Below are 24,101 nucleotides of genomic sequence, written 5' to 3' on the forward strand. Positions count from 1 at the left end.
TTGTACCTGATTTTCTTGAAGGGTCATTATGTATGTATGTATGTAAAAACCCAAAATATTGTGCAAAGAACTGGATTTCTTGGGATTTACGGGTCGTCAATTGTTTATTTTCAACTTCACGGTTATACGAGGGTCGTTTGAAAAGTCCGTGCAAAAATAAAAACTACTTAATTTTTTTGGGTAAACCTTTTTTATTTTTCAACATAGTCTCCTTTTAGGCTTATGCACTTCGTCCAACGCTGCTCTAGTTTGTTGATCCCTTCCGAATAATAGGATTTGTCCAAGTCTGAAAAATAGCCATTCGTTTCTGCAATCACCTCCTCGTTTGAATAAAATCTTTTTCCCGCCAGCCATTTCTTCATATGGGGAACAAATAGTAGTCCGAGGGAGCCAAGTCTGGAGAATAGGGGGGATGTGAAACGAGTTGGAACCCTATTTCCATTAATTTTGCGACCACAACTGCTGAGGTGTGAGCTGGTGCGTTGTCGTGAAGGAAAAGGACTTTTTTGTGGGCCAATCGTGGGCGTTTTTCTTGCAGCTCGGTTTTCAAATAGTCCAATAACGATGAATTCACACGATTTCGTTTTTGGTCAAGCGTGAGCAATCGCGGCACCCATCTTGCGGATAGTTTTGTCATGTCCAAATGTTGATGCAAAATATTATGTACCCGTTCATTCGAGATGCCCACAGCACTAGCAATCTCACGCACCTTCACTCTTCTGTCATCCATCACCATATCATGGATTTTATCAATGATTTCTGGAGTAGTAACCTCAACAGGGCGTCCAGAACGTTCAGCGTCACTTGTGCCCATATGGCCACTCCGAAAATTTTGAAACCACTTATAAACTGTTCTAATCGAAGGTGCAGAGTCACCATAATGTTTATCAAGCTTCTCTTTAGTCTCCTGAGGCGTTTTGCCTTTCATAAAGTAGTGTTTAATCAACACACGAAATTCTTTTTCGTCCATTTTTTGAAAATCACTCGACTTCCTCGATTCAAACGAATGCCAAACACAAAGAAATAGACCGATCTGGCTGAAACTTGGTGTGTGTTCTTCCAAGAGATGCTGCTAACTAAACATAACCTCGATACGCGCCAGTAGTGCTATCTCTCTGACTTTGCACGCACTTTTCAAACGACCCTCGTATGTAATATTTTTATGGAAAATTACCGGCCTTATTTTAATCTTCCCAGAGAGCAGCCTAATCTCAAGCTAGTCTTCAGTGTTAATCCTACAGAAAACATCTTTCGTTTGCCCTTTCGGTCGAATTTTTATTTCACTTACGCAATGGAATCCGTTAAGAAAACTGTTGCTAAACGTAAAGTATTTGTTTATCTATCGAAGATAAAATCCACATCATCGAAATTTCCCAAAAAAAAGATCACGTGTAAAAAATATTGCCCTCCAATACGGTATTCGAGACATTTTAAAAAATGAAGAGAAAATTCTCGACTTTGTTTCCGCGTCCAGTTCTCCGAAAGCTTTCAAGAAGAAGAAGAAGTCTATGAAAACTTCGACTTGGAAGGATCTTGATAAAGCATTAAGGGAGTGGTTCAATCAGGAACGGTCAGTGGGGCCTCCTATCAACGGCAAAATTCTGACAGCGAAAGCGAAGTTACTCTGGGACGAAACAGTAATGTATTACTATGTAATACTGTGTATTCGGTTTAACCGGGATTTCAGTTTTCCGGGGTGGGTATAGCCGGAGGTCAGCCCGGTTAATCGAGGTAGTACTGTAAATGTCTAATGAAAACCAAGAAAATGAGGATTTGAATCTTGGAGAAAGTTGAATTTCCCAGGCTCTCAATCTTGCATTGAAGATTGCATAATATTTAGTAAAAATGCCGGAGAAGATTTAATCAATTAAAAATTAAGAGAAAGTCAATCCTGTTCTAAGTTGAATTTTGTTATTTATTGCTTTTATATTAAATAGGTCACCTGTTTGAAAAAAAAGAACTTTCTATTTTTTTAGTAATGTTATTTTTAATGTTTTAAATGCCATTTTAAAATACAAACAACTTTGTTAATTTCACTGCGAGAAATAGTATTTAGGAGATAAATAATCAATAATTATTGCCAAATCGTTCCCAAATATTTTTTAAATTAATAAACCAGCTTCTTCACCAGTTATGTCAAATTGATGAACAAGATTATTTGTTTGGTATTATCTAACTCGTGGGAGAATAATTATGTGACAAATTTTGTAACATTTCTTGGCACAAACTCTGCTGTAACGTGCTCTCTGTTCTAAATTTACCAAACACTCATTTATTATAATATACAAAAAATTTAACAGTGGTGTGATTTAAAAATAATGATCTAACACTAAAAAGATTTTATCTCGCGTCGGTGGAACACATTCTTTTTAAAGAGTCCATTATTCATTTAGTTAATTTGACGGTAAATTGTTTAACATTCTATAATTAACTGGATTATGAAAAATGTTCAGTACATTTTTTAACAAAGGCAGTCATATTGGTATTTATATTCTAAAAATAGATATTACAGGAAGTTTTTAGTATATCTTTAAGAGAAAACGAACTCTCTTTAATGTTTACAAAAAAAATAATTGTAATTTTAATTGACAAATCTTCTACGTTACCGTCAAATTCGGAAATCTTTTTTTCTAATAAAAGCCGTTAATACGCCAAGTTATTGTATCGTCAAGTTTTTGGAATTGTTTCTGGAAAAACAAAACAAAGTTATTCAGAAAGCTTTACTCGAAAATTGCGATACCATTTTTATTGATTTTCTCTAAATTTTGAAATCTAAATCTTGTTTTAATAATCTTCTTATACACACTAAGTACACCTAAAAGTACGATCGCCATAAACTTCTTTTAATAAAAGACTTTGGTTAGAAACGTCTTGACAAACAATGCAGTGTGAGCCGGCGCATTGTCTTGATGGAGAACCCCGTGACTTGTTCTTCCACAAATTGGGTCGTTTTTTCCCTTACTCATTCACGGAGTTGAGCGAGCACCTCACGGTAGTAATGTTGATTAAGTATAATAAATATTTTCATCCGTTTTGAACGTGAAAGGGCGACCCGGGCGGTCATCATCTCTGACGTCTTCTCGGCCATCTAGGAAACGCTTGAACCACTCAAAAACTCGCGCACGAGATTAACATTCATCACCACAAACTTCTTTTAATAAAAGATAAGTTTAAGTAGCGGTTTTACCAAGTTTTGATGTGAAATTTCACGACAATTCGTTGCTCTACTAACATGTGTAGTGTCGATGTTTTCGGCAAAACGAAACTAACACCTCTTACTCAAACGACGGTTTCGGTCAAACACGTGAGACGTTGCAATTGAAAGAGAAGGCTTTACGCTGCACAGCTGTCGGTCGTTAGGATTTGGCGCATGCATAGTTCTTCTGTAGTAGCATCAGTCTCGTTATTTAATAGCCACACCTCTGTAGGAAGGATAGAAGGTGATGATCTCTTAGAAGAACAGCCCAAAATTGCAAGCTCTGATGGGAACAATACGTATAAGGAGCATAGTATGCAGCTAGACAATCTGTGATTAAAACGTTCAACAAATGCACTGTGCTAAGAAAGTATTATGGAAAAATGTGTGTATTTTGAATAATAGTTGTAATAAAATAGTTTTTTCACTTCTAAATCGAAATCTTTTCACTGTTCCTCGTTTGGTACTTGATCTTTGATTTAAACAACTCATTTCTTTTCGAGATAATTGGAAAAATAGAAAAACTCAGTTTTAATTAAAGAGTTTAATATTCGCAAGTAATATTCTTATTTTGAACGAGCATTGTAGTTTGCTTTTATAAAAATATTCGAAATATAAGTTTTAAGTAAGCACTGAAGATTAGGAGAACATTGGTAATATCCATTCCTACAGATATGGTTTCTAATTGAAGTGGAGATTATCAAGTGGCCATTTTGTGAAGTTGTACTGCAAGGGGATGATACTATTGTCAACATTCACATGATACTGCAAAAGTTGAGACAGAGTAGGAGGAAACTGTGTTTAAAGGATAGATACAATTTAATAATACCCCAGAGGCAACTTGGTAGATTCGGGGCTTCCATTACCCTGGTAGCGCGAACGGAGGATAGCATGAGTATTAAAGTGCAAGAAGGAGGTGCTATTAAAGAAAGAGATCCAAGTTGAATGTTACGGTTAGAGAGAGACCAGATTAGTGTGTGTTGGTTGGATGCAGTAACCGTTTGGCATCACCAAGAAGAAGATAGTTTCCTTGTGCTTGTGCTGCTCCTTGGTCCTTCATTAAATAGAGAATCCTTCTCCATTTTCTACTTGATCTTTCCTATTTCCTTCTCACTCCCCCACCAGTTCCATCCTGAAGACAGATTAAACCGTTCTTGAAAAACAATTAGGTTTGTCGTCATCACCTTCTTGATATGGTATAATTCTACCCAAACTGTATTTCTTAAGCATTCTACAGCCTCTCTGTGGCAGTGTATATTTCACCAACGTCAGCTTCCTCTGACTCCATTCCATCCATCTGTAAACCTTACCCTCCTCTTCAAGGTTTCTCAATTGCAAACTTAATGGATTCCAAACACCATTATACTCTTTTAATTCCCAAGTGCCCTTTAAACAATGGTTGTTTTTCAAGTTGGGTTAAAATAACATTTTCATAGGCTGTTCAATAAAGGAAAAAGGAACAAAAGAGTAGTACCCTTGGAAAAGCTTTAATAGTGGAAAAACCCTTCTTGTAAAGAAAAAAAAAAGAAATGACAGCCGTTTGATGGAAGAAAAGACCGTTCCTTAGCCCTTTTTCGTACTTCTTCCTGCTCAAGAAGATTCAGGAAAAATATTTGTTCCCTTCTGAATTTCCTTATTCCAGATTTCTAGTTTACTTTGGATTTCCTATTTTATTTTATTAATTTTTCGATCCTACAGATTTTCTTTTTTTTTGTGTTTTAATTGAAAATTTTCAATAAAAAGCAAACTGTAAAGTAAAACTTGAAATGTTTTGTTTTTGATCCTTTTGCAACGCCTGAGATATCACTTTACTTGTGGACCTCAATTACAAGATCTTTGTGATACGAGAGGATTGCAGTGTCATCCGCTTAGTTGCTTATAATAATGCACGTTTAAACATATTTTGAATTTTATGCAATCTACTCGACAAACGCTCAAAACTATCACTATAGAACAAACGACGACTCTATACAGCTCTTCTCACACCAATATTTGGACTTACGGACTCGAACTTTACGGAACAGCTAAAAAATCCAACATCAATAGACTGCAAATACTCCAATCCAAAATACTCCGCCGCATACTAGGCGCTCCATTCTATGTTAGCAATCACACAATACGAGTACATATAGATCTCCAAATTCCACTCATCTCCGAACTTGCCAAAATCCGAGATAAAAATTCTCATCAAAAAATCTCACTTCATCCCAAACCCTTTAGCTGCAAACTTATCTTCAACTACGCTACCCTCCAGTTCTTGAAGACAGCTGAGGCGCCGTTGGTCCCGTGACCAACTGGGTGACTAATGGCGGCCATCACTGGATGACCGTCATTCACGTTTGCCACATTATTTGTTTATATACATTCATCTCATTTACTTATTGTACCCTGTAGATACAGGTGTAAATTTCAATAAAAAGGTAAATAAAATTAAAAAATTGTAATTTATTTTAATATAATTGGTAATTCTATTTATTGCACCTTCAAAATTAGTTTCAAATTAAAACATACAGCAACTTCGACGAAAAATCTTATATACGATTATAAATCTTATTACAAAACTACTAAAGCAACTGTGGACCAAGTATCTTACCTTGCATTCTATCTAGGCAATCGGTTGAAGAGGAATCTCCCAAACTAGACTGAAAAGACAAGAAACTAACCAACGCTACAAAACTTCTCGCCACAACTACTTGACAAACGATCTAAACTCAACCTAAATAACAAAAGAATCTTGTTACTGCGACCTTTTTGGTCATACAGCATCGACTAATCGTTCTTACTCTGCACATCCAGCACATTACGATACAGTTACAAAAATATTTCCAACAATTCCTAATCTTCTGGTTTTTTGTTTTTAACCTAAACTCACTTTGCCTCAAAACGAACTCAAAATCTCTTTCGTAAAAAGATATGGCGTAAACTTCTTTTTCTCAAATTTCATACTTCTACAGCAACTCATCGAACAACTATCCTCTACCGCATTGCTCAGGTAATCCTCCAAGGAGATTAAAGAGAAGATGACCTCGAGATATCTACTCTTAAAAGCAATAAGTAATAAGTGTTGCCGATAATGGTTGCCTTCTCCACTCAAATGAACTGATATTGCGTTATTATGTACAATATTCTCTTGTTGCTAATTTAAATTTCAATAAAAGATAAAAAATAATGGTTAATTGAATGAAAGTTGACTTCACTATGATTACGTTAATCCAGTTTCTGGGTGAAATAAATTGTATATCTCTTTAGTGAGGTGTAGGATGGCTAGGCTCCATCCGAATAAATTATTTCATTTATAATTAAATATGAGTTTAATAATTCCCTTGCGAGATATTTCTGTCCCTCTTTTGGTGTGCTATTATGTTGAAAAGCAGGTGATGTACCCCGTAATCTATGAATGCACTAAGGAATTGCAAATGATGTACTCTCTCACCTTGCTTCTATACAAGTTCGTTTCCATAGGAATCTTTTAACAAAACTTTTCCAAGATATGCAAAATACCCCCTGGATGCGATAGTTGGAAGGAGGGTGAATATCGTTATAAATTTTAAACACGGTTGTCCTCCTCTAAATGAATTCTTCACATCTTGAAGTGGTTGTTGGACCGTAGCTGGCTGGTGGTTTTGTTGCCTGTGTTTTTGTTGCTGTTCTTCTACTGTTGCGACAGCCGTTGTTGTTGTTACAGGCCAAAAACCCTGTGGGCGGTTTTCTAACTTCTCCTTCTTCCATTTCATATTATATACCTATCTTCATCTTCATCAAGTGTACACTTTTCTGGAATACTTGTGACTGGGTAAAGATACGGTAGGCTTCACTAGTTTTGCGTGAGGTACTGTGAGTTCACCTCAACTTCTTCAAATCTTGAGATTTTACCGTAATGTCTCGTTTTTGTTGTCCCTACTATGTAGCAATCTTTCGTTCACCTTCTCCGTTATGGTAATACTCAAGTGACTATTTACATATTTACCTGCAGTCCATAAGTATGAGCCAAACATACGCACGCCACCTCACGAGGTTTATTCTGTAGAAAGAATGCGACTTATTCTTTATTTTTTTTGAAACCATTCAAATTCTATAAGCATACTTTCCTTTAGTGCATCACTATGCATTATAACTTAATAAATTTAGAATAAACTTGAATAATAACTTCCAACTATTTGAAGATTTTCATGCATTCCATTCTCCTATATTCCCAGGACCAGGATTCCATTGTCCAGTTCTTTTTGAGTTCACTATGATTTACTATCTTGAATGTTTTTTGGAGTTCTGAAGTTCCATTTTATTTCATTTTTTTTTTTCAGTAAAATTTGACCCAGTCTCTTTGCGGTTACTATTTTGCAGTTACTTCATTCTATACACGTCATGTTTTGAATGATTTATTGTGTAATATGTTCGTATGTTGAACTTGATCGATGGAAAAATGAGTGTCTTCTTTTAGAGAATTTCAATCGATAGAGAATCGACATAATATTTAATAATTATAATTTTAAGAAATACAAAATATCTGCTCGCAACAACGGATTGATTATTAGCCCAGCTATATTATCCATCCAGCACACAGTTCTTGAACACATTTGCAATATATCTCCAAGTTTGCTGCATGAATCGGTTCTTAGTTAAACCGTCTTTTATTCACGACCTGTCCAAGATGTGGCCAACCCTTTCTGTGCTAACTTATGGATTTAAAGATTTCTAAAATAGTCTTGTGAATCTCGTTCCGGTTTTAACTACACTTCCTTTGTTAAATATAAACTTAATCTGGGGTCATTCAGTCGTTCAGAGCTAAGGGACCTTCATCACTGATCGCCATTCATTCCTTTTAGGGCTAAATCTACAATTTCCTGATACCAGATGTCTACAAATCGTGATTTCAGATTCCTACCTCTTCATCTAGTAGTAATGGCATGATCGCTTGCCATATCTTCGCCAAAATCACTTTTGTTTTTCTGCGTTCATTAACGCATTTTTGAATTATTTCTGCTGGAAAATTCTTTTCACCTTTGATATTTCCATGGAACTAGACTCTAAAGTTGGAAGCCTCACCTTACTTCTAATTCTTCTAATTACTCTGCTCAACACATCCTATACAAGTACCTATGTATCCTGCTGACTTTTGCTTCATGGTGTCCATAGGCCAGCTTTTGGTGCCCTCTTTTCTCCGAATTTTTACCTCAAATGAATAATTTTCCTAATGAATATGAATAATCCAAAATATTTTATATTATTTTTTTTAAACAAAGAAATTCCCGATCCCCAACAGCTACATTAACCTTGTAAATCCCTGTTTAAATGCAATATTGATTGCAGTATTCCGGTTTGGTTTGCCAAGGAAATCTGCCAGCTATTGATAGAGAGAGAGAGACCTGTCCATCTTCTCTTATAGAGATGTCACAAACCAAAATCATCTTATTAAAGAACATAATCGAAACATCTGTTACCACTCTACTTTGTAACATATGTTCTGCATTTGTATTGAATGCAACCTTCAGTTTGGGTGTCCCATCCGTGTTTCAAAGAAGGCCCGCCTAGCTTCTAAGTATTGTGAAATGACACTGAGCTCACTTGGCCCTATTCACAGGCTAGTGTACTTAAAAATCGCTCTCTACTTGTTTATCACAAGTCCAATAATTCAGTAACTGTGCAGAAAGAATGAACCTAAGTATACGATTGTTGCTTTTAATGTATGATTTATAATTATCAGTGTATCGATAGATTTACCTTGTATTCTCGCGGTGTTGGGTAGTTCTTCAGGGAGCTTGATGGCCCTGCGGTGACCCCAGCCTATCAAGGCAAACATTGCTTACATCTAACACTGAGCAAAGCGGCGAAAGGCGAACTTTAGTTTTAATATCACACACACACCCTGCACAAAAACAAAACAGAAATCATTCTCACACTGACACATTGTGGAAGCTGCGAGAGCTACGAGAGCTTTGAATAGTGTTGAGCTGAGCCTCATCCCATCCTTCGATAATTAATTAATTACCTCTAATTGTATTTTTATTTCATTTTATTTATTTAATAATTATACCAAATATTCTAAAACTACCATAAAACCAATGTCGTTTAATGAGTTACAATTGTAACAGACTCAATTAAAGCTATAAAGATGTGGCTAGTTTCACTTTTTATTGCCAATTAACAGGTTATTATACTCTCTTGAATAACAACTACTAATTTTATTATCTTATGTACTTACTACTTACTTACGATTATTCTATTTCTTTTTTAATGCGTTATTATGTGTTATCAGTATATATAATATGTAGTTGGGTCGATTCTTATTTTGTCTGACTTTGATACATACAAAATCGATTAAATCTGAATTGAATTGAATCTCACAAATTGATTTTAGTCTTGTCCACCAATTATGGAAGGTAACTTTAACCTAGAAATGGTTTTCTTTTACTATCTAATAGAAAGCTTTAAGCTCTTTTCAAAGTTAACGTAAAGTAAATCTTTGTTTGTACGTATATTTGTGAATAACTTAGCTGAAGATTCTGATTCAGCTAAATGTGACTTTTTTTGGCATAATTATTTTCGCTTTAAACTGGAGCTGTTTTGCTGTAGCAATAGTTAGAGCACTGGTAAGATCGTGTACTTTAATCTTTTGTGTCTTCCACTCTGAATCTGCTGGTGTTGCCTTTAAGGATAACAATTAATTCATAAAGACAAAACAAAAAGATAAAATGTTACCAAAATATATGTATGAATTAATCTCAGCTCACGTGTTATTTTTCTTATAAAAAATACAGTACTAAAAACACAGAATATATTATTAGATACACAATTTGATTGGCTTCCGAACGAAATTACAGTATTAAGATAGGTTAACATCTTAGATGGTCGGTTTTGGTGAAGCCCAGGACCAAATATAATAGGTATTGGTGGCCCGCAATCTAGTACAGGACGTGTCTTTACCCATTCACGCCTGCATGGAAATAGCCGTTATATTTAATAGCTGTTAGAGATTTGGTTATCTTCTAACCGCGTTAAAAAGTTTTTTTTAAAATAATACCAATTAGATCATCTGTTTTAACTCTCATTTCTTTGCTTTGCTTGTTTATAACTGAAGTTTTAAAAAAGGGACTAGTTTTCAGAAGCAGGGATCATTTTCAACGTCAACATTAAAATAAAATTGAATTGATACGAGCTGAACTATAGCGTAGTGTAAAAGCGTGTTATACTCTTTTTTGAAACCAGAAACCAGAAAACGTTATGTTTCAGAATATTAATATCAAAGAACTTAGAGCCCTGTGCTCTGGAAAACTGAACTGTGCTGGACTTGGTTAAAAGTAATATTTGAAGCAGAATTTGCTTTCTCCTTCATTTCTACTTTTCCTCACCTCCCACCAAAAATAAAGAAATCACAAAATCAATCATCAATCTTGATGATTCAAACGATTCTTTAGACTTAGTTTACTTTTCTCTTAAATTAAACCCTTGATAACTTGCTAAAAATATGAAAGAACAAGATTTATCGTGAAAATTATGAAAGCAGAATGGCAAAGACTACTCTTTTTTCCCCGGAGACTAAAAAAAAAAACATTAATTTTCGAAGTCGAATTACGAGGGTCGTTTGAAAAGTCTGTGCAAAAATAAAAACTACTTAATTTTTGGGGGTAAACCTTTTTTATTTTTCAACATAGTCTCCTTTTAGGCTTATACACTTCGTCCAACGCTGCTCTAGTTTGTTGATCCCTTCCGAATAATAGGATTTGTCCAAGTCTGAAAAATAGCCATTCGTTTCTGCAATCACCTCCTCGTTTGAATAAAATCTTTTTCCCGCCAGCCATTTCTTCATATTGGGGAAGAAATAGTAGTCCGAGGGAGCCAAGTCTGGAGAATAGGGGGGATGTGAAACGAGTTGGAACCCTATTTCCATTAATTTTGCGACCACAACTGCTGAGGTGTGAGCTGGTGCGTTGTCGTGATGGAAAAGGACTTTTTTGTGGGCCAATCGTGGGCGTTTTTCTTGCAGCTCGGTTTTTAAACGGTCCAATAACGATGAATAATATGCACCTGTAATAGTTTTACCCTTATCCAGATAGTCGATGAGGATTATTCCTTGCGAATCCCAAAAGACAGTCGCCATAATCTTTCCGGCCGAAGGAACGGTCTTCGCCTTTTTTGGCGCAGATTCCCCCTTGGTAACCCATTGTTTAGATTGTTCTTTGGTCTCAGGAGTGTAGTGATGTATCCATGTTTCATCCACAGTGACGAAACGAAAGAATCTGCGGATTCTTCTGGAACAGCTGCAAACCGTCCTTGCAACACTTCACACGATTTCCTTTTTGGTCAAGCGTGAGCAATCGCGGCACCCATCTTGCGGATAGCTTTTTTCATGTCCAAATGTTGATGCAAAATATTATGTACCCGTTCATTCGAGATGCCCACAGCACTAGCACTCTCACGCACCTTCCCTCTTCTGTCATCCATCTCCATATCATGAATTTTATCAATGATTTCTGGAGTAGTAACCTCAACAGGGCGTCCAGAACGTTCAGCGTCACTTGTGCCCATATGGCCACTCCGAAAATTTTGAAACCACTTATAAACTGTTCTAATCGAAGGTGCAGAGTCACCATAATGTTTATCAAGCTTTCTCTTTAGTCTCCTGAGGCGTTTTGCCTTTCATAAAGTAGTGTTTAATCAACACACGAAATTCTTTTTCGTCCATTTTTTGAAAATCACTCGACTTCCTCGATTCAAACGAATGCCAAACACAAAGAAATAGACCGATCTGGCTGAAACTTGGTGTGTGTTCTTCCAAGAGATGCTACTAACTAAACATAACCTCGATACGCGCCAGTGGTGCTATCTCTCTGACTTTGCACGGACTTTTCAAACAACCCTCGTACTTTGATTGTGATCATGTACTACTGTTTGATGACTACAAAATTGAAGAAGAATGTGCGTGAGACTGAAATGAAATTGTATTTATTTCACTGCTTAATTCTTAAGATTACTTGGCCAGAACATTGGTATAGTTTTCATGAGTACGATAATAAAAAAACATTTATGAATATATAATTGAATTTTTAAAGAAACTTATAATTCAAACTTATATAATTTAACTACTTTAATCTTTTTTTTTAGAAGTACAAAAGAGATTTAAAGTAAAGCTCTCATTTCTTTCATGCTTCATGTGCTTAGTTTTTTAAAGTTAAGCTCCTTAATCGTACGAAATATGACTTTAAATATATTAGTAAGATTATAATAATAATATTCTATTTTCTTTTGTTAATAGTGTGCCCACCTGGTAAATATAAACACGCAACCGGATCTGATCACTGCCAGCCTTGTCCTCCGCATAGTAAAGCACCCGATTATGGATTCTCTGAATGCCGTTGTAATTCTGGATATTATAGAGCCGAAGAAGATCCGAAGAGTATGCCTTGTACACGTAAGTAATTAATGTAGTATCTGTTGTTGCCGTTATATTACTATCTGTATATTATTGAACAGAATCTAATTTTTTTTTTGTTTTAAAGTTTCTTTTGAGGCACTCACGAGTTTTTTGTTTGAGACGATGCTTTTCTAAAACACTGATTGTAGATATGTCTCCATTTTTGTCCTTACAAGGAAGCTGTTGCTAATGATTGATTCAGTAGAAAAAAAAGACAATTCAAAGTAGGGACATGCTCTGATGAAATTATGGGAGGCTAAAAACAATATTGGAAGATGTACTTCCCAATTGGTGCAAGCCACTCAGAACATTCAAACTCACTTAAACCTTCTCGAAACCTGGTTCCGAAAATGGAAAATTAAAATTAATGAACAAAAGTCAGTGCACATTACGTTTACTTTAAGAAAATCTGCGAGTCCACCAGTTCAACTGAACGGTGTAACGATTCCTCCAGCTGACGTAGTACGATACTTAGGACTGTACATTGACAAGAGACTCACGTGGAACCCACATACTCGACTGAACTGACAAGACGTGAACAGACGCTACAAGCTACTTACTAGACTACTTGACCGCAGATCCAAACTCGACGTGAATCACAAACTATTTACAAGACCCTGTTAAGACCCATATGGACATACGGAGCAGAAGTGTGGGGCTCAACCAAACCCTCTAACTCCAAACGCCTACAGACATTACAATCTAAATCCTAAGGAAAATCCTGAATGCTCTCCATATTACATTTTCTAACCTTACCATACACACTGACCTACACATCCCTTTTGTCACTGACCTAATAAAGTCTCGCTACCGCAACTTTCACAGCCTCCTAGCTCTCCATCCTAATCCTCTGGTCCAACAACTCTCCTCTCCTCACCTTCCAGACAATCCTCCTCGTCGCTTGAAGCGAAAATGGCCTAGAGATCTGTTGTGATTAAATCATTGTGAAAGAGTTTCATCAGTGGGTGATTGCTCTAATCATGTCATTACAAGAGAACTGAACCAATAAGATCAAATTTACTTGATGCAACAATTGTTGCAGTTGTAAATATACAAATAAAGTGGAAAAAAAAAAAATTATTAAAATCATTTTTTTGAGAGACTAGGATGAATAGACGATTTAGCAGGATTTGTGATTAGGGTTAAGCCAAAATTCCAACACCTAGGTAGCTGCATATTGTGTGTTAAGTTCATTTACAGAATGTGAGAGTTTCATTTTGAAGTTGAATTACTTTGAAAGAAAATTTGTATTACGAAAAGGGGGGGGGTATTTTTTGTATTTATTACTACAAATTCATTCGATAAAACCTTATTTAGAAATATAATTATAAAAATAAACAAACATTTTCAAAATCTTTCAATATTACATTTTGTAAATGAAAGATTTTTGCCTTGAAAAAAACCCAGACTTACAAGCCCTTAAGATTTGTATAGACTTGAAAAAAATTCTGCCAACGAGGTCGTCGTCCGTGTAACATCAGATTGAAGAGCGAACACGTGTCTGCGCCTCTCAGTGTTCTATTCAATGAGAAAGACAAGTCGGGAGGGTATTCAATGTTCCGTAGAAGATCCCCCTACAGCTACCACCAGTTACTCCAGTGGTAATGCTGCAGCAAGCGTTTGCTGGAGGCGGCACTTGACCTGGGGGCATTGATTTTGGGGAGGTACCAACCCCACACTTCCAACCCAGCCATGGCCCTCCCGTCTCCTTTCAGCTTGCCTAGTTTGTTACTGTGCTATTCTGTGAGAGTATAGTTGTACGTCCTGTCGCAATAAGGCGACTAATTCCAGCTGTCTGCTAGTTATTCCTCGTTTTTATCAGTATTCAATTTTTCTTCAGACAACACTTGGAATACCAACCTAGTTGTTTTTTATATGAAAGTAACTTTCAATTCAGCAAGGTGCCAAAATCGGGTTACACTCTCTATTAAAACCTCTTTTATATTTTTAAGAACCTATGGACGAAGGCAACTGGGGACATCATTAAGACCGCATAAAAGGGAATGAAAATAAAAATATTTATAACCAATAAATTCTTTCCTTAACTAAATTCGATGGCTGTGATTAACTAGCAGCAATTCTGAATGTGCAGAATAACATCTAGCTACATCTCCACTATTATCGATTCTCGGATTCCGATTCCCATAAAGACATAGGAAAATGTTAATGTTATCAACTATTTTCAGCCCTAGCATAAGTGCTTTTAATTCAATCTGTAATCAAAGATATGTTTTAAGAAATGAAAATGCTTAGTTGTAATGGACGGAAGTGACTAACTAAAACTTACTTTACGATGAATTCTTTTATTAACCATTTCAATAAAATCCAATAACCTAGACCTGGAATCGAACCCAGCACCCCCAATTTTCCTTAGCTATGGTGGGCCTCACCCATGGATGCCATCCTCAGCAAATCTAGAAATGGGATCGAACGGTGGTTTATTGGCCCCCCAGAGCAGTGATGGGCAAAGTACGGCCCGCGGGCCAACTCCGGCCCGCGAAAGTATTTAATCCGGCCCGCCGAGGGTCCATCGACATGGATAGTATATGGCCCGCTATAATTACGTTTTGGACGGTCGAGAAGTATAAAGTAGATTCTACTTAGTAGACTAACTGATGCATAACCTATAGGTGAAGCTAAACTAGCCGCGTAGTTACACAAGTGTATAATGCTGTAATGTTTTTATAATATTATGATTAAAAGCTTTAACACAAAATGCATTTTTTCTATAATTCTGGCCCTCCTCTAGAATTTTTTTAAACTTTGTGGCCCCCCATTAAAAAAGTTTGCCCACCACTGCCCTAGAGAATCTGCTATCATTTAGTGCCGTTTACTCTTTTTACCTAGATACTTGCTTAGAGAGGTATTATTCTGGGTAGTAAGGGCAGGTATTGGTCATGAGGAGTGGATTTGTTAGTGGGAGATCCCCAGTTCGAATCCCGCGTATATTTTTATTTAGAGTAGATAATAAATTGCTATCCATGTTTTTTCAGGTTATCTCAATTTTCTTTTTCTTTTTTTTTAATTTGCAAACAGTGAGTGAAGAAAAGAGAAAAGTTTGAACAAAAAAAAACTCCTCCAAAGTATTGCGAAAGGTGCGCGAAGTGTTTATTAGGGAGGTCTCTGGTCTCCTCTTGCTCACTGCCTGCTGTTTTATAAGGATATCGACTTATCATTAGTTACTTCTACTTGAAGAGGCCGTGCTGCTGGACAAGACGCTGGCGCTGAGGAATGAGGAGGGTACACTCTCGCCGATGTAGGTTAATGAGTAGAAGAAGAACTGAAAGGCGGTGCGGCTGACTGTGACGTTTGCTGCTCCCGCTCCGGCCACTTCATCCCAGAGGCACCTCGTTAACTCTAGTTTCTCTTTCACCTTGGACACTGCCTTTCTCTCTACCAACAGCTCTTGTTCACTTTTTTTTTATATTACTTTTAAAAATTTCGACCTTTCTTTTAGCCACCAGCTAGCTGACATTATTTATAGCTCCTTTAAACACAGAAATCGAGTCAAATTAACGCTCTGATTATTCTTGCAAAAGTTACGCACAAGTCTTAATTACTTCAGTCAGGCGTTTTCTGTAGATATTTATTGAAATTCTAATTGAAATTTTTTTATAGTTTTGTCTAGCTCTGTTTAAAAAATCAAATACTCTGCAAGTGTATCTTTAAAGACAGACAAAAAAAAGAAGACGAATAGCCTTACACATAAGAAAGCAATGACTCCTCAGCCCATTATCCCTGTATCCTATCGTCGTTGTAGAACAGAGGTGGAGCAGTAGATTTTGAAGGAACATCAGAAACGGTGGAGATCCCGAGCTGTGACTGCCGTCATGCTAAAGAAATTCTTGGCCTGTCAAAAAACGGCTATAGTTTGTTTTTAGCAGGCCCCGGATCCGCCAGTTGGTTCAGGTGTTGCTGAGTGGACATGCGAATACAGCGTACCATCTTTTCAAATGCGACCTTATCCAGTCGCCAATTTGCGCTGGCTGTGGTGAGTCCAATGAGACTATGCGGCACTTTGTAGAGGTGTGTCCCGTTTATTCTAAAACTAGATTTCTCGTCTTCGGAAGGTTAAATTTTTCCCTACCGGAGATTGTAGCATCTGGTAATTTTACCAGAACTCACTAGGTTTATTCAGTGCACTGGGCGATTTGAGTCGCCATGCTCCCTAGTGTGCTGTTGCTACTTTATCAGTTTATTGGACTGCTATCCGGAAAATCTTAGACGGATTTATTGGTCTTGAAGCCCCGGTATCTCTGATGAGATGATGGGTGGGCGGGGAACGATGGGCATTTTGGATTGCCTGCGTTCCTTCCCCTTTTTGGTGGAACCGCCCTTCTAATACAATCTACTATCTATAATCTGCACATAAGAAACCAAATAACTAAATTACCTAACAAAATCAGTAAAGAATGAAGAACTTAAAACAAGATTAAGAAATACTAAAAATCGAATTTTCATTGCAGATTCCAGCATAAAAGAATAGTTTTAGTGGCAAAATTGAACTTGGTACTGTCCATCAATTCGTCTTGCTAAATTTTTTAATTGGCGAAATTAGAATTCAAAATTTAACTGAGCCTGTTCATTTCTAAAAATATCTGCTTTATCTTTGCAGTTGAAATTAAAAAGCATTCATGCTAGTTCTGGGCAAAATTGGTGATAACATTAACATTTTGCTGTGTCTTTAATAAATTTTGAAAATTGGTTGAATCCAATTTCAATTTAAATTTTCTTTATACAGAAGTTTGGTCAGAAGAAGCAGAAATAACAATATTTAATTTTATTCACTTTATCGACTCAGAAGTGCAGATAAATTCTTCTGAGTCTTTCTACCAGCGTAACTAGAGCGTGCTAGTCTCTTAGTCTCCTCAGAAATCGTTAACCACTCCTTTCTCTGGTGGACAGCCTGCCTCCTCCATACTCTAGTTGATTTTCTTAAAACCTTTTTGCACGCTGCCATTCTACCAATTCTCGGTCGTAACCTATCAAGACTCCCAGTTAAATACTTCTTTTTGTTTTGGCCGTCCTGTTGTCTTTCATCTTCAGTAGATCGCTCCAATCATTTCAGAATTCGCAACCTGGACTGAGAGGAATGTTAATATTCTCTTTGGTATCGTACGATTCCCTATTATTTCTTCTGCGCCTCCAGAACCTGCCGTTCGAACCCATCTTTCCTTCTTCACTGCTTTTTGATTCAGCGTGCTGGTTTCCGAGGCGAATATGACAATAATAATTAGCTCTATACGACTCTCAAATTTTTGTACTGGTTATAGAGAAATTTAGCACCAACCGTATGCTGTTGATCTATTTCATCAAATTGGTTAAATATGGTTAATGTTGTGTGTGCCTGTTAAATAAGCTATATCATTTTTTGAATATCTTGAACCTTTTAATGACGGATTATTCGCGGATGCTAAGTTTTTTAGCTACAAGACGTTTCTAATTTTGTTTTTTAGTCCTTTACTAAGCTTTTTCACCATTTGTTTTATCTTTACTTCACTTTTTTTTTTTAAGTCATTTATTTAGTTACAATCAACGCATTTTGCGTTATAAGCAACAATGATAACAATAAATAACATATACATATCAGAGTGGAGAAGTTATCGAGCGGTAACACTCCAAAAACATTTTACTTTCTACTGACTCTTTTCTTCAGAGAGGAGATCGCGAGGCCACTGTCTTTTAAGACGTCTGGAAGTGTTGACTGGAAATGTTCTGGAAGATAGATGTTGTACAAGTGGATTGTGATGTGTTTGGATGCTAAGATGGAATTTTCTGTATCGTGTTTTAGCAACTTGTGTTGCACGAAAGGAATGTTCAAGTCTGTGTGAATGGTTTGATTGGTGACGTAGAAAGGAGCGTTTACTATAGAGTGAAGAATTTTAGATTGTAAGGACTGGATACTTTGCAGATTTGAGCGTTTGGTTGAACCCCACAGTTCGATGCCATAAGCCCAGTCTGTCTTGAATATACTTACGTATATAAGTCTTTTGTTGTCCAGAGTGAGTTTTGATCTGTTGTCGAGCAGTCTTTTCTGTTGTCGGAAGCGTCTATTGAGTTCTGTTCTCTTAAGTCGAGTAATGAGGGTTCCATGTGAGTCTTTTGTTAAGGGAAAGCCCAAGGTAGCGGACTACGTTGACTACTGGTAAAGGAATTAAATTGTAAAAGACAGGAGGAAGAGTTATGCGTCGGAGAGTGAAAGTAATGTTTTGAGATTTTGTTTCATTCAGTTTGATAACCATTTTTTGAACCATTTTTCTAAGGAGATGAGGTGAGACTTAAGGTTTCTATGAGCTATTAATGGATCTTTGTTAGTAGATAAGATAGCATGGTCAGCATGGCTGAATGGAGAAAGAATAGTTCCTACCTTCACTCTAAAATGTCGTGTCAGTCAAGTATGATTTCAAAATGAGGAAAAATAGGTGGCTGGAAGGATGGTCTTGAGCTTCCAGAGAAGTCCAGAGTGCCACACCCGATCGAAAGCCTGCTTCACATCAAGGAACACCCCAGAACAACACTTTACTTCACTTAATCGTTTTTTATCGCTCAATTTATAAACGCCAAGTTTAGTAAAAAAAATACAGCATCTCGAAACTCTGATACTTTATTCATAATAAATTGTATCTTTAATAAATTTTTTTCTGATAAAATTACTATTAGTAATAAAATAATTTTTATAACCAATAAAGTTAGGTAAAGTTTTATTATATTTAGTTAGTTCTTTTCGCTATCGGATGAACATCATTAACTGGCTATAATACCTGGGCGTTTTTACACTCATTTGACATTATATAACCGCTCTTTGGTTGCTTTTAACTACGTTTTTATGGAGGTCATAAGGGGGGGTCGTCGCTAGGTGTAAAAAACTTGCAAGTGAAAGAGCTACAGTCAGAGGTGAGTGAGTTATAAAGGAAAATAAAATAGTATGTTCGCAAGAAGTATAATAATATATATATATATATAAGTCCTTCCTATAATTGCATCGTTTCTAATATATCTGGTCACGCAGGCTATAGTTGTAGAAAACTTGGCAAACACTATTGTTGAAAGAGCACGCTTCATTGGACAAGTGCACTAGTAGAATGTGATCTCCATTCTCTACTGTAGCCATCCACCTCATCAAGAACCTCTGGTGTGTTATAAGTTATGGTTGCATGACTGTAGACTCCTACTAAATATCCCTACATCCACATTTTGCAAACATATTGCTCAGTTAGTAATAATTATATTATTTTTATTATTATGGTACTTTAAAATAGTTTCCATTAGTTTTAGAAATAGGAAATCTAGATCACGCCTTATTTTCAGTAACTCATTGTTGAATTGGGTTACTGTATTTATCAGGTATTTTGTTTTTATTAATAGGCGATGATTTGTACTATAATGCAAATCATTATATCTCAACAATTTTCATATCACAATGTAATTAGGTAGTAAAATGTAAATGTATGGTTGAGGTAGAGAAAGGGCATGCTTTGCCATTACCGTGGTTTTAAAGGTGTAAAAAGAACGGAAAGTTAAGCTGGATTTTGTAATAAATAATGATTGGTTTTCTAGTTTGTTTTTTGGGTAAATTCTATCTCAGAACGTGAGATGGCAGCTAAGTGGCTGCTCTGATGACTTGGCATTAGTTGGATAAATTGAAAGAATCAGTCCACGAATATTAGGATGTTTTTATTTCATCCTAAGAGTATGTAATGGAAAAACCACTTTAAATTTTCTGAAAGTGGCTTTCTTTTTGGCTTAAAAACAGTTGTTTTCCAAAAAAAAAGAGAACAGAATTTCATTATCGCGTGTTCCAACTTTTAACCATTAAGAGATATCTAGCGGCAGCTGCATGTACTAAATTGATCGGCTCACCACAGAAACATTCTTTTTTTTAAGATTCCTCATAAATATAATAGATGTGTAAACTCTAGTTAGACCCTGCTGAATAATAACTGGTTTACATGACATCTGGATAACGCTAGCACAAGTTTAGGAAAGTTGTAGAACCAAAGAAGGAACTGGGCTGCTGTTGAAACTCCATCTCAGAATCCATCTAAAGATAAAGATTTCTTCAGTGTTTTAAATAACCATTTTTCCGCAACTCTAGGGAACTGCTATTCAATTCCGTGTAAAAAGTCTGGGAATTATCGTGGCCTAATAAGGCTCCCTTGAAAACCTGAATCTTTTCTTTCTAGATACTTGAATTTTCTCTGTTATTCTTCAGTTTATACAAAATGCATCATCATTAATTATTGTTAATGAAACTATTGTAAGAAAGTATGAGGTGTGGCTATTAAATACTATTGCTCCTCCCCTATCCCTACAACGCTCCATGCGAATTTACCATTGTTCGAAACAGTGCTGGAAGTCTTTTTCTGTGAGCTCCTGTATGACGCGTGCCGCTTTTTCTTTCACAACTTCAACGGACTGAAATCGTGTCCCTTTTAATGCAGATTTGACTTTTGGGGAACAGATAAAAGTCATATGTACTAAAAGTTGTACTTGGCTAGAAACGTCTTGACTGACAATGCAGTGTGAGCCGGCGCGTTGTCTTGATGGAGAACCCATGACTTGTTCTTCCACAAATCGGGTCGTTTTTTCCCTTACTTTTTCACGGAGTTGAGCAAGCACATCACGGTAGTAATGTTGATTAATTATAATCGATATTTTCATCCGTTCTGAACGTGGAAGGGCGACCCGGGCGGTCGCTTGAACCAAACTACAGTCTGAACCACTAAAAAACTCGCGCACATAATAAACATTCATCACCATAAACTTCTTTTAATAAAAGATAAGTTTCAGTAGCGGTTTTACCCAGTTTCATATGAAATTTCCCAGACAATTCGTTGCTCTACTACATGTGTAGTATCATGTTTTCGGCAAAACGAAACTAACACCTCTTACACAAATGACGGTTCCAGTCAGACAGATTTCTCTACAAACATGTGAGACGCTGCAATGGAAAGAGAAGGCTTTACGCTGCACAGCTGTCGGTCGTTAGGATTTGGCGCATGTATAGTTTTTCTGTAGCAGCATCAGTCTCGTTATTTAATAGCCACACCTCGTATGTTTCAACTGCTGCTCCGATAAGTCAGAGCGTACATCTCACGTCAAATAATTTACCTTTAAAGAAAGTCACAAAACAAATTGTGGATTACAACAATAAAAAATAAAAATCTAACGTTTTTTTGGTTTTAGTTTCAAATTTGATAGTAAATTCCTAAGAGTGTCCGTGAATTCGCAGATGTCATTTGCCTATAAATGTGATTATATTTCAGATGAGATTATCTAAGATTTTATGCAAATATCAAACGACAGTTGCGGTAAATTTAGGCTAAATAGTGTGCAATCACAGCGGTTACCTAGGCCCTTCATAGCGGCGGGTGTGCCCTATTCGGCTTGGAAGTTTGCATTTACATTTAACGCGCACCACCTAGAAGACTAGGAGAGAGAGAGCTAACCGTCAAGACCAATCTGAGATTAGGAAACCTAACCCATCGTTGCCCCGTTAACAGCGCACTCTCTTAAACTTAATTTGCATTATTATCTGCGTGCTCGGCGCGGCGACAAAATTGAATTAGTCTCCATCTCGCTGACGACGACATTTCATGCTTCCCTCATCTCAACTGCTGCCTAGCATCCCTGCTAGCCTTATCCACTTCACTGCTCTGTATCCTTTAAAATAATTACATAGCCCTTATCTGGTTGGGCTGTCCCTGCCTCTATTCCTGCTTTACCTTAGTGACAACACTTCTTACTTTCCTTAGTGACAACAATTTTCCTTCTTTTAAAAAGGAAAACTTCTCTTTTTCATTGTATTTCTACTGTAGGCTTTGTTGTTAATTTTAAAATTTCCTTAATGTTTTTCGTGCCTTTGTTAAAATTGAATTAATTTTCATATTCTATACTATTTCAGAAATAATAGTTTGTAATTTTTTCTTTATGTAGAAGTTATTATTTAATATTATTTCGCGCTTTTACCTTTTTAAAACTTTTTTTCATATCAATGTTTTATATCAATATGTTGGTTAATACTGACTAATTTAACAAAGGCCATCTTGGGTCTTTCAAGAATTGAAATTATATTACAAAATTTCTTTCCCTTCGTCACCTTTTGCAGGAGCAACAATAACTACGTCTGTAAATTAAGTAATGAGACTGATTTTTTTTAAATTTGTTTATTCAAAAAAAATTACAATTCTATATTGTCACCTTCAAAATAACTCTTCCTTCTGAAGCCACACAGCGCTGGAGACGTTTCTTCCACTCCTCATAGCAGTGCTCGAACTCCGATACTGGAATAGCCTTCAGCTGGTCGGTTACAGCCGTTTGAATGTTTTCGACTGTTCCAAAATAAGTTCCCTTGAGATGATTTTTCAACTTCGGGATGAGAAAAAAGGTCACAAGGACTCAAGTCAGGCGAATAAGGAGGCTGTGGAGCCACAGGAATGTTTTTACTCGTTTATTAAAATTGCTGTGTGACAAAGAGCATTATCGTGATGCAACACCCACTTGGTTTTTGATGTTTGGTCTCACACGAATGACCCTTTTTCAAGAAGTTTTTCAAGAACCTCTCGGTAAAACTGTTGATTGACCGTTTGACCTTGAGGTAGAGACCAAACATCAAGAACAAGTGGGTGTTGCATCACGATAATGCACCTTGTCACACAGCAATTTCAATAAACGAGTTTTTGGCCAGTAAAAACATTCTTGTGGCTCTTCCCAAAATAGTAAATTTTCCTCTCTTTTCTATCCATTTTGCAGAAATTTTCTGATACTCAATTCCTAGATGAGTTACTGAAGCTCAGGACTCAAGAATTTGAAGACTCATGCCTCTGTAAGGATTTCTATAGTTTTATTGCCGGTACTGCAACATTGTGCGAAATCTAAACCTCTAATTTGTTTTGAGGAAAATTATTATAAACTAATATTAATCAGAAAATCTGTAAAGTCCTTTTTCCTTTATCCTCAGTGCAGAATCCCAAATGACGGTTTTAACTGTAATTCTTTTTCCCACTTTTGTTTTAAAATCAGGACATTAAGAATTTAATTGCAGAAAAGACATCGTACTTCAACCTCATTCTTAAAAATATCTTTCGAACCAAATTGTTTTATTTTTGCTATTCACTGGCACTTTAAGACAAAATTCACTGCAAGATTGTTAATATTAGTGTAAATCGGTTCAAACAAAACTTTGATTCCCTTCGATCCTTTAGATAATTTATTTCTTGAATTATTATTATTGCGTTGCTTTCAATTTTAGTGAAGAATAATGTAAAAATACTTTTTCCCAGCTTAATAGAATTGAGATTCTATTTCCTTTGTAATAAGTCGAAACTATTGGATAAGGTGTATCGAACGCCATGTTGATGATGCCGAAAATTAAATTGTACATTAAAAAGCATTTTTCTAATCTATACTCTTATAATAAATTACCTCCCTCATCCTCCTTGTTGAAGACTTCTTAAGAATTATTGAAGACCCTTTATAAAATCTATTTTTTTGTAT

The 24,101-nt window shown here is 36.3% G+C and overlaps 1 protein-coding gene across 11 annotated transcripts in view; it reads left to right on the forward strand.

Moving 5' to 3' along the window:
• The window catches only part of Eph (Eph receptor tyrosine kinase), a 675,653-nt gene that overhangs the window by 629,861 nt on the left and 21,691 nt on the right, over positions 1-24,101 (forward strand). For all 11 annotated transcript variants that reach the window (XR_012461180.1, XM_074137247.1, XM_074137254.1 and 8 more), the window contains one exon: positions 12,447-12,602. Coding sequence is in view for 10 of the 11 variants with exons in the window: in XM_074137247.1 (XP_073993348.1) it covers positions 12,447-12,602 (156 nt within the window). In the remaining variant the exon portion in view is untranslated. The remainder of the gene's footprint in view (positions 1-12,446; positions 12,603-24,101) is intronic.

The sequence above is a fragment of the Rhodnius prolixus genome, unplaced genomic scaffold (genome assembly GCF_049639745.1).
Source record: "Rhodnius prolixus isolate KJV_2025 unplaced genomic scaffold, Rpr scaffold_5, whole genome shotgun sequence".
Classification (NCBI taxonomy): Eukaryota; Metazoa; Arthropoda; class Insecta; order Hemiptera; family Reduviidae; genus Rhodnius; species Rhodnius prolixus.